Source organism: Cyprinodon tularosa, unplaced genomic scaffold (assembly GCF_016077235.1).
Source record: "Cyprinodon tularosa strain WSP-4 unplaced genomic scaffold, ASM1607723v1 ctg160, whole genome shotgun sequence".
Lineage (NCBI taxonomy): Eukaryota > Metazoa > Chordata > Actinopteri > Cyprinodontiformes > Cyprinodontidae > Cyprinodon > Cyprinodon tularosa.
The window spans coordinates 865,593-877,695 of record NW_024038438.1 but is presented as its reverse complement, the minus strand read 5'-3'; the positions used below and the strand labels follow the sequence as shown (position 1 = coordinate 877,695).

At 41.4% G+C, this 12,103-nt stretch overlaps 1 protein-coding gene across 1 annotated transcript in view; it reads left to right on the top strand.

Moving 5' to 3' along the window:
• Positions 1 to 12,103, top strand: part of asz1 (ankyrin repeat, SAM and basic leucine zipper domain containing 1) — a 67,022-nt gene that overhangs the window by 31,075 nt on the left and 23,844 nt on the right. The window contains exons 8-10 of the mRNA XM_038280466.1: positions 271 to 343; positions 10,113 to 10,169; positions 10,309 to 10,418. Of these exons, the coding sequence (XP_038136394.1) occupies positions 271 to 343; positions 10,113 to 10,169; positions 10,309 to 10,418 (240 nt within the window). The remainder of the gene's footprint in view (positions 1 to 270; positions 344 to 10,112; positions 10,170 to 10,308; positions 10,419 to 12,103) is intronic.

Sequence of the window (12,103 nt, the reverse complement as noted above, 5' to 3'; positions counted from 1 at the left end):
ACTTGCTCAACAGCCGATACCGCACCGTGACATCACAAACCCGTAGGTGTCAGTACTGTTCATTGACAAACATGGATGCCTCCGGTAAAGCACATTGAAATGCAAATTACTCCTAATTAAAAACACTTATCATTTATTGAACAGTATGTAATAATTTCATATTTAAAGTAAGTTTGATTTAACTCTAAATGTGCATTTCACAGCCTATTTTATATAAAGCTACAAATTGCTTTATTTCAAACATTGGCATCTGTTTTCTGTGCTACTCAGTGCAACAAAGCTGGATGAGGTCCAACTTCTCCTGCACGGGCTTAATCTGGGCCACCTCGCTGACATCATGACCGTAAGTACCACTTACTGACCAGAGTTTTGTAAGCCTGTGTTTATACCTTTATCTCCCCAATTCTTTCCTGAGAAGAGATCACTTGGGACAAACACTTGTATTAACACTTCATAATGTATATGTATTAAAAAAACATCTGACATGACAACAGACTTGGATAGAAATTGTAAACTTACTCACATCAGAGAAATTGTTCAGAGTTGCAGAGGGCAGCGCTTACCAACCGGTCTCATTCTTATTAGTGACATTAACCAGAGCTGTTTCAGTGCCATGTTTGGCTCTAAAACCCAATAGAAACTCTTCAGAAAGTTCATCATGGAATGGCTGGTTCATAAGACCAGCGGCTCTGAGTGAGTTTAGTAACTGTATTAAAAAGAAATCTAGTATTATTCTTATTCTCAGCGATCAATGAAGAGAAAAGTGCTGCTCTTGTTTTTTTACAAAGGGTGATTTTATTGAGCAGTAAACTGTTATTCCAGTCTACGTAGGATTCCAGTAGGCATGTAGAGTGCCATTTTCTCTCCAGTTTCCTGGCATTTTGCTTCAGAAGTGCGCAGCTCTGTATTAAACCATCACCCAGCTTTCTGTTTGTGCATTTCTTGTATTTTAAAGGGGATATATTAGATTAGTTTAGATGAGCTTATTGGATCTCACAGCGGAGAAATTCACTGGTCACATATTAGCATAGTAATTAAAGAAGGTGCAAACAAGGAGGAAAAGGGTGCATTAAGAATAAACAATATATATATAGTACCGTATTTTCGCGACTATAAGGCGCATATAAACGTCTTTTTTTCCCCTCAAAATGTGCGGCACGCCCTATAGTGCGGTGCGCCCTATGTGTGTTGTTGAGGCATGTCAAGGCGCAGCAAAAAGGTCCCGCTGTGCGTTTTGAGCAGCAGGTGCAGCGCGTCGGCAGCGTTTAAGCATCTGATGCGCCGCAAACGCGCTGCTGCTCGAGATGGAAAAATTTAAGTTTTGCTACTTGACGTGCCGCATCAACCAATCAGAGAAGCTGATCTGGGAGCTGACAGCGAGACAGACAATTCGCTGATGACAGAGAGCGCTGTAATCGCTCCTCTGAAACAGTTTATTAATGCCTAAATTAACTTAAAATGCTGAAACCTGCCGACAGAACATGTTCGCTTTTATTATCCTGGTGCCTGCAGTTTGGATTATTTTGATGAAAAACACCTACCAGCCGCCGCTGTGAACCGCGAAAAGCCAGAGGCTGCTGTTGAATTAAGTTTTCAGGTGTATTTTCCCACCTAAAAACATATTAAAACTACTTTATTCCCACTGATCACAGCAAATATAGCTGAAAAGAAAGGATAGGATAGCTCCGCCCAACGCGCGTCAGACACACTTTTGCACCGCGCAGCCAGAGCAGCAAAGCTGCTTCAGCCGCGCGTCAGAACTAACTGTTACAATCTAAACTGCAGGCACTAGGATAATAAAAGCGAACATACTCTGCCGGCAGATTTCTGCATTTTAAGTTAATTTCTGCGTCAATAAACTGTTTCAGAAGAGTGATCACAGCGCTCTGTGTCATCAGCAATGTGTCTGTCTCATGGCCAGTTCCCAGGTTTGATTAATACTTTGTAATAAATACATGAATAAAACACAATCACACTCAGTTTTGCTCCCGCTCTATTTTTAAATACGCAGTAGAGGTATTTAAACGTAGTAGAGCGGCGGTTTTCAAAGTGTGAGGCGCGCCTCCCCTGGGGGGCGCCAGAGCACCTTAGGGGAGGCGCGGTGAGAGGGAAAAAATAAATGTGGATTTAGGACCAAGTTGGAACTGTGGGGTGTGCGTGTGGAGCGGGGATCAGTGGAAATGTTTCCCACCTTAGAGGATGTTTTGGCCAGAGCGGGGCTGAACGTGGAGATTTTACAGCAGGCTGTCTGCGCGCATTTGGAGGGGATGCGCAAGCAGTTTGGAGAGTATTTTGGAGAGGAGACAATGGCAAACCAGTGGGTGAGAACCCATTTTCCTTCCCGGTGACACTCAAAGATGGACTTTCTGCAGGAGAGGAAGAGGCTCTGGCTGAGCTGAGCTGTGACATGGACTTGAAACAGAGGATGAGTGATGTGTCACTTGCGCACTTTTGGCTGTCAGTAGGGACTGAATTTCCACAGCTCTCAATGAAGATCTGCAGCAGGCATAGTGCTCCCTGGAGGGGGGCTCAGCCTTTCATACTTTGAAAACCCCTGTAGTAGAGGACATGTACCTGTATATAAAACGCGCGCCCTATAGTCCAGTGCGCCTTGTGTGTGTGTTAAATACAGTAATGGCACACATAACTGAGACTGCGCCTTTTAGTACGGTGCGCCTTATGGTCATGAAAATACGGTATATCAAGGTATATACTAGGGGTGGAACGGTTCACAAAATCCACGGTTCGGTTCGATTCACGGTTTCTGGTCACGGTTTTCCGTTCGATTCGATACATGTTGATTGTTACACCGAAATCCCATAAAAATTTATGAAATTAATGAAAAAAATCCCCCAAAAAATAATGGATTGTAATTATTTTAAATGATCCGCAGAAACCCTGTATCATTTCCGTATATTTTGCTGCTTTGAATTAAATCATCTGACGCATGCTCTCTACCATCTCCAAGGGACTCAGAGGGGAGCGGACGAAGCCACAGTGGGGGCTGCAGGCTTTGCTTTGAGCAGCCGGTCTGGAGCGCAGCAGGGGTTGCTGACAGAGTATGAGGGATTTCGGGGTTAGCATGACATGTTGCTGTTAGCATAAACAAAACGTGTTGCACTTTTATCCACAACTTTCTTTCCGCCGTCATCGTAGGTCACTCTAAATGCAAAGCGCTCCCATACAGCAGACCTATAAAGTGCTGCTGGCGCGTCTTCCAACTCCTGTTCTTTCCCACTCGCCAGTCCGACACAATTCTCTACAACTGATTTTTTTCCCCCTGCTACATCCGGCTAAGCTGCTTCTCTTCTTCTTCTTGTTTACTACTGGCGGTTGGCTTTGGTCGCAGCACTGCCACCTTCTGCTCTGGAGTGTAATCGCTTCCTCTATGAGAAAAAGGAGCAGCGCATGAACCGAACGAAACACACGCGAACCGAACCGAGACAGTCGAACCGAACGATTTTGATGGTTTTCATAAATCGTCCCATCCCTAGTATATACAGTATATCAAGATAAATAAGGATTAAGGTGCAAGTGTATATGTATTGCACACAATGAAAAACAAAATAAAAATAAGAAAAAAAAAAAAGGAGTAGCACAGAGATTTGAGGTGACATATGTACAAACCGGATGGCTTATATACAGGTGCTGGTCATAAAATTAGAATATCATGAAAAAGTAGATTGATTTCAGTAATTCCATTTAAAAAGTGAAACTTGTATATTATATTCATACATTACATACAAACTCATATATTTCAGATGTTTATTTTGTTTAATTTTGATGATTACAAATGACAACAAATGAAAATCTCAAATTCATCATATCAGAAAATTAGAATATTGTGAAAAGGTTCAAAATTGATGGCCCCTGGTGCCACACTCTAATCAGCTAATAGGGCTCGGGATCCACGTTGCATTGTGGGACGTCGCGGTCATATTGACGGCTACGCAAACGTAAACATAGCTCTGACACAACGTTGTTGTTGAAAGAAGAGACAGAAGTAGAGAGAAAAAAGATGTTAAAATCCCGAAAAGGATCTGGAATTTGCCGGGACACATTAAATAGAGAAGCCAAAGACCGGTATGGTGACAAAATCAGCATTATTAATCATTTGGATCCATATGAAGTTCCAAACAATGAGTGGAGCACCGATGAGTGAGCGCCTATACTTCGAAACAGTTCCCAAGCTACAAGTCCTTGGAGTCTCATGTGCAGTTCATGAATGGATGGGTTCAGGAGCTGCACATCATAAAGCCAGCAAACAGTGGGAACAGAGTAATTCGTACGAAGGTAAGCTGTGCTCAGACGGGCTCTGGAACCTGCTAGTTTAGCAACTGCTAACCGCTAGTGCTAACAACCACTCACGCATGTAATGTACTTTTAACTAGCTGCTATGTGTTTCAAAGGTGTAGTTAGTAACGTTAACTGCCAACCCTCCGGGTTTCTCGCGTATTTGAGCCTTTTCCCGCTGCCATTTTTATTATTTTACCGTAAAAGATCCCAACTTTGAAGGAAAGAAACACTGTAAAATAAAACCGTGTATCTTTAACTTACCAGAATGAAAATGCAGGGAACACACTCTCAATGACATTGGAATACTGTGGAAAGTTATGTTCGGTCGTCTTACAGCCGCGATCCAAGCTAGCCGACGACTCTTTATCTCTGACGCTTGGTCTCCATGGTTACGCGTCCATTCAGGAAAGCGGTGGAAAGTTAACCCATTTTCTATGTTTCCATGGCGATCATGCGTTGAGCTGTTACAGCCCACAATACAGCAACGGTTTACCATGGTTGAAATCAAGTTAAGGTGAAATTAATCAAATTAAAACACGGCTGAGAGGGAGTACAGTTCCCGGTAGTCATAGGCAGTAGTCTGAGCCGCGGTAAAAGAAGCATTCAACATGGCGGCGACGCGAAGTGCCTACGTCACGACGACCAAGCCCTATTAACTCAAACCACCTGCAAAAGCCTTTAAATGGTCTTTCAGTCTAGTTCTATAGGCTAAACAATCATGGGGAAGACTGCTGACTTGACAGTTGTCCAAAAGACGACCATCGACACCTTGCACAAGGAGGGCAAGACACAAAAGGTCATCGCTAAAGAGGCTGGCTGTTCACAGAGCTCAGTGTCCAAGCACATTAATAGAGAGGCGAAGGGAAGGAAAAGATGTGGTCGAAAAAAGTGTACAAGCAAGAGAGATAACCGCACCCTGGAGAGGATTGTGAAACAAAACCCCTTCAAAAATGTGGGGGAGATTCACAAAGAGTGGACTGCAGCTGGAGTGAGTGCTTCAAGAACCACCACACACAGACGTATGAAAGACATGGGTTTCTGCTGTCGCATTCCTTGTGTCAAGCCACTCTTGAACCACAGACAGCGTCAGAAGCGTCTTGCCTGGGCTAAAGAGAAACAGGACTGGACTGCTGGTGAGTGGTCCAAAGTCATGTTCTCTGATGAAAGTAAATTTTGCACTTCCTTTGGAAATCAAGGTCCCAGAGTCTGGAGGAAAAGAAGAGAGGCACTTCATCCACGTTGCTTGAAGTCCAGTGTAAAGTTTCCACAGTCAGTGATGGTTTGGGGTGCCATGTCATCTGCTGGTGTTGGTCCATTGTGTTTTCTGAGGTCCAGGGTCAACGCAGCCACATACCAGGAAGTTTTAGAGCCCTTCATGCTTCCTGCAGCTGACCAACTTTTTGGAGATGCAGATTTCATTTTCCAACAGGACTTGGCACCTGCACACAGTGCCAAAGCTACCAGTACCTGGTTGAAGGACCATGGTATCCCTGTTCTTAATTGACCAGCAAACTCTCCTGACCTTAACCCCATAGAAAATCTATGGGGTATTGTGAAGAAGAAGATGCAATACACCAGACCCAACAATTCAGAAGAGCTAAAAGCCACTATTAGAGCAACCTGGGCTATCATAACACCTGAGCAGTGCCACAGACTGATCGACTCCATGCCACGCCGCATTGCTGCAGTAATACAGGCCAAAGGAGGCCCAACTAAATACTGAGTGCTGTACATGCTCATACTTTTCATGTTCATACTTTTCAGTTGGCCAACATTTCTATAAATCCTTTGTTTTTATTGGTCTTCAGTAATATTCTAATTTTCTGATATGATGAATTTGAGATTTTCATTTGTTGTCATTTGTAATCATCAAAATTAAACAAAATAAACATCTGAAATATATGAGTTTGTATGTAATGTATGAATATAATATACAAGTTTCACTTTTTAAATGGAATTACTGAAATCAATCTACTTTTTCATGATATTCTAATTTTATGACCAGCACCTGTACAGGTGGATTGACCAGTGGTTACATGATCATGGTGAGCTGGATTAAACCCCTGTCACTGCTCGCTGATTTGGACAGCATCCCAGAATCTCCTAAAACGCTGGCACACGCGTAACTGTCTATGTATTTTTTCAATTTTGGGCGTATACACAGCATATTCATAATGAGTCAGAGTGTACGTCCAATGACAGCCTAACTTCTGTATAATGCACAGCAGCGTAATCCTCGTGAATTGTCACAAGTCATTGTCCTGAGGGCCGTAGCGATTCTCCCGGCCTGCATAAAAAGATGTCCTTGATTGTATTATTAACCTAGCTGACGTTTACTGCCCGCCAAAAAAAAAAAGAATAAAGAAATAAAAAGGAAAAAGAGAGAAGGTTCTCTCATCAGATTTAGGGTCATGTCTGCTAGGCTTATGTGACTGTGACTTTGAATGCAGGAAGGGTCCATCATACTCACCTTCTCGTTCACCCTACAACTGTAACAGTCAAACCGATGAGATCATGCTAATGTTGGAGGACAGCTAGTATGTATTTCTGTGTCAGCCTTGCCGGGTCCTCCATCTCTTGTGGAATGTCGGAAAGACAGAAAGTTCGGAGCAGTAGCGGCAGATTCAGCATCATCTCTGCTAGGAAGTTTGTTGTCCGTGGCCTAGGGGGAGAACGCAGGGAGGATCCATCACACTCACCTTCTCGCCCACCCTATGATGGGGATGAAGTCTGGAGGAGTACAGTTTTCTCCTGTAAACCCAGTTTTATACCGAAACGCTGGCAATACGCCTTTATACGCTAGCTGTAAGTTGGAACCACGTTCAGCAGTCGTCTGGAACACAGACGGTACGTTGGAGATAAGTTCTTGATAACTTACGTATGATTAACTTACACTTTCCCCCCCCCCAGCGTTTTGTTGTCATTACACTGTCACAAGGACAGAGCAAAGAAATTCATACTCTGCATTTAGCCCATCCCCTTAAGGACCCAGAGTGGTAGTCCGTGGGAGTGGGGCTCAAACTCAGAACCTCAGCATTCCAAGCGTAACGCCCGACCACTAGGCCGCCACTCACCAAAATCAACTTAACGTATGTCAACAATCTATTACTCATGGCCAACGTATGAGCATACGCTGGCATACATCGGGAAAATTTTGAGCATCTCGACATACTCGCTGTATGTCGACGTGTGCCAGCGTGTTTCAGCCTATTTCGGCGTGCTCGTAACTTATACAAAACATACCAATAACTTATCCAACGTATGCCAGAGTTTTTCCAGATTATTCGTACATTAGGAATAAGCTGGTCTAAATTGTCAAGGTGTGACAGGAGCTTAAGACAACAAGGAATTGATTCTTGGTCATTGAGTGAAATTTCATTCAACATGTTATAAAACAAGCACCATTTTCAAATGGGAGGGCTGCAGATTTAACTCCAAATGGGAGCCAAACTGTAAAAACTTAAACAAACGAAATCTCTTGAGTTCTTACCCCCAATTTACAATATGTCCACTCACAAAGTGGCTAAGAAGTTATCCCTGAGGCAGGGCCGGTTCTACCCCTTTGGTTGCCCTAGGCGAGATTGAGTTTTGCGCCCCCCCCCTCACTTTTACCGTGCGAAATACCAGTACTGTTTTCAGCATCTGTTTAGTGCTTCATTGAGTTGTGTTTACAGTTCCACAAAGAGTGCTGTGCGGTGAGTTGTGCCTACAGTTGTGCAAAGTGTGTTACAAAATTGCAAATTGAGTGCAAAGCAGTGTTTGTTCTTTTAGTTTTGTGAACTCAGTGAGTGGATTTGCTAAGTAAGTAAGTATTAATAGTTTTAGAAATTGTGCTATAAGAATCAAGGTTGTGTTTAAGCATTCAGAAAAAACTGTAACTTAGCATGGAGTGATGCATAGACAAATACCAGAAAAGGTTTCAGTACCTTTTCTTTTTTATTATTTTAAATAATTTATTACACACTCAAAGTTAGGACTGTGCAAAAACACTTTTAACCATCTGTAAGGACACTTAGGTAAAGTATAACTAAAAAACTGGATTGAATCAATGAATGAATTTATTTCAGACAATTAACAAATTTAACACACATTAAACAAATATTAAACAAATCAATTTCAGAAATTACCAAATAACAATAAAAAATAATAAATTTAAGAAATTCTTCAACCAAGGACTACATAAAAAAGTAATTGATAAACATTAAATTAAATTTTTTGATTAAGTGGAAAATTAAATGCGCATCTACACAGCACAGCGTTCACAGACCAGTGAGATGCATAAACAAACAAAAAAAAAATACAATACAGTTCAGTAAAATACAGTTCTGTTTTATGCCTCATTCTTGTAAGTTTAAAATGTTCCAATGCTCCTGAATGCACCATAGCTTTCTGACGCGCAGCGAACGCATCTCACTGGTCTGTGAACGCTGTGCTGTGTAGATGCGCGTTTGATTTTCCACTTAAGAGAAAGCTTTGCAACAAATAAATCAGCCGTACCATGGTCAAAATCTTTGGATTTAATGTTGTTCAAAAAATCCGTACTTTTGTAAATTAATCTGCCAAATAACCACAACTTTTTTCCCATGAGAGGTATTTTTAAACGTTTTTATATCATTAATATAAGAACCTAAGCTCCATTGAACATATTTTAATCCGTTTTCCTCGTCGATATGCAGTTCAACAGAGCGAGGCGCGCTCCCGCGACTGGGGATGCATATTTCGGCAGGCATGCACTTTTGGGCATAACACCTGTTGACGTCCAATCTCCACTCATTGTCCGACTCGCTGTTGTTCGTCCGCTGCCTTTTCTTCATCTGAAACATCTGGGTCGAACATGTGAGGCTCCAGACACAAATATTCTTCCTCCGATACATCAGAATGGTCTCCTGGTAGGAATCGCTCGGTTGAAGTCGAAATTTTGCTTTTAGATTTCTCGTTTCGGCTATCGCATTCAGTGCAGTAGATCGCCATGAACGCTCCCGTTCTGACGTCACGACTTCCGGGTTGGAGGGCGCTTGAAAAGTGATCAGAATCTTTTCCGATTTTCTCTTAAATGTGAAAAAATAAATAAAAAAACGGTGGTATATTTATTTGTTCATATTTTGCTATTTATATATACATAAGGTTAAGTCAAACTGACGGACGCTTCATAACCGGTTTAATTCGCTTTTTTTTTCTAATTCTATGATTAATGGGAAGTAAGTCTAAGGGCGACGCTAGAGGGCGCCCCCAACACATTTGTCGCCCTAGGCAGTTGCCTATCTCGCCTATAGCAATCGCCGGCCCTGCCCTGAGGTGTATATATACACAGTAGGGCCAAAATATATCACGAAATTCATAGACATGAATGTCCCATGGATCAAATTTACTATGGAATAAAAAGATCTAACATTTATTCATCTAATATATTTAAAAATGCCAAAAAATGTTAATTATTAAAAACCTACTTAAAATGAGGAATTGGAATATAAAATGTGACTTAAAAGATAAATATATCAATATATTTCACAGTTTTTACACATGTATAAATATAGAGCGATGTGATTATGTGTATTTTCAGGGATCAACAGTCGGTCAGATTATTTTTGCTTCACAGGCTAAAATGTTTGCGAACATCAGATTTAGAGACTGACATGAGTTGGGATAAAATTGTACTTGGTGCTTTTAAATGGTTTGCTTAAAAATAAAATTGAGGTACCAGAGGGTCCTCAGCTTTATTATCTGTAGATTGTTACAGAATCAGCTGTAAAGGAACAGCTGTAGAATAGATTTAATGATTCTTCCTTTGTTCTTTCTGTTCCCATACACGAACAAAGGAAAATGACATCAGCTGGAGCTACCTGATGACCATGGAGAAGGAGGACTTAAAGAAGGTCATTGATCACTGTAACATTTGTATTTCAGCTTGAGGGTTATCAGCAATGCTATATACACATATTTAAACCTTCAATAATTAGCTATTTATTTTGAAATTGTTATCTATATGAGCTGTCTTCTTTTCCCATTTGTCAGATTGGTATCACAGACCCAGAAGATCAGCAGAAAGTGTTGAGTGCTGTGCAGCAGATGCAGTTGAACAAAGTAGACATTGACAAGATCCAGCTGGTGATGGAAGAGAATGGGTAGGATCTTTGGTCTTAATATTTCACCGGCCTGTTGGAATCAAGAAGAATTTTTAGGGGATCTAAATTGAAAACACATTTGCAAAACCTCAAAAACTGAAGCAGGCTTAAAGGTATTAATTTAGCAACTTAAGAACCACGGGTAACAAAACAGAACAAAACACCACCAGTATATTTCCAATATAGAAAACCTTTATAATATAGGACCAATTCTGTTGGCTGTGTTTTGTGGAAAATTATGTAAGTCTATAATTTCCAGACTAATGACAAGAAAAACATAAAAAAAAAAAAAAAACGAATTCTTGCTGGTTTTTCTCTTGTTGAACATTATTTTTTCCATAAAAAAAAGTCAGCTAAAACATCAAATATAAAAAGGAAAAAATGAGCTGTTCTCTCTCTCTTTTTTTTTTCTTTTTCTTTTTTTTTGCCAAATTACCTAAGGGTTGTTATGGAAACCCCAAAGCACCAACTGTGGCTCCTGAGCCCCAGGTTGTGGACCCCTGCCTAACACCCCCTTGTACATCCATCTTGGCCCCATCTTTAAAATTCACCCATCCGTCATGCCCCACTGGAACCTATCCATCTCCCTCATGAGTATTTCCTTGTCTCGGCACGGCACCTCTCTTCCCATCGCCCTAGTCCAACACTGATCCTGCTTCTGACTGTTTCAGCAGCGCACTGATGATTTGTGAGGTGAGGGCCGATGAGAAGCTGAAATAAGTTAGGAAGTAAAAGCTCTTTTAAAGCCGTTCAGGCTGGATCTAGAGAAAGTCTTTCTCTTTTCAGAGCTCCCACTATTGATCAGCACAGGATCCTCTGTTTCTGCCGTAGTCCGTGATCAGATCAGATCTTCGTTTCTTCTCCGTTACCACATCCAGTTCGCTGAAGGGAAAAAGTTTATATTATTCCTATGCTAATTAGAAAATGTATTGCTTTTAAAGAGCTATGTTTTTATAGTTTCTATTTTTATTTTATTTTTAAACATGGCCTTCACAAAGTTTTGATTGGTCTGTTATTTGTCATCTCGCCCCTAGCTCCTGACGAGAGCTCTTCTTTACCTCTGGCCCAGCAGCAAACTGAAGCTTGGGTGGCAGTGATTTTCGATGCCCAGACCAGCGTTTATCTTTGGAAACACTGAACTGCTGCTTATGGAGCTCAAGCACTACTTGTGTAGATCACCTTCTCTCTGTGGCCCTTAGATAAACTAACAGCAGTTAAAAAGGGAGGCGTGGGTGTTGCAGAGGCTGGTTGACACTGTTTACTGGATTTCCTGACAAAGTAGTAGGAGGGCCAGGATGGCTGCCTGCTCTGTGCCCTTAGCCATGGAAATGTACCATTAAGATAAGAACTATCAATATCCCACAGTTCTAGGTGATGGGAAGACATTCTGAGGTTGATGAATACAAATAACCAATCATTTAAACTGGGTTTCTTTGCGGAGGTGTGACAAAAAAAGGTTTATTTACGGAGAGGGGAAAAAAAGGTTTAGCCACCTGCTCGGGTTTCTCTAGAGTTTGGTAGAGATGACTCCAGAAAATGTCTTGGAACACGTGACCTCTAAGCTTTGTCCAAACTATTAATCTGTCTGCGCTGTCTTAGCAGAGTATCTATATCAGGCTATGGCTTGTTTTGTTATGCAGACATATTTAAAGACATCACTTAAAAAAGAAAACTACTAAACTCTT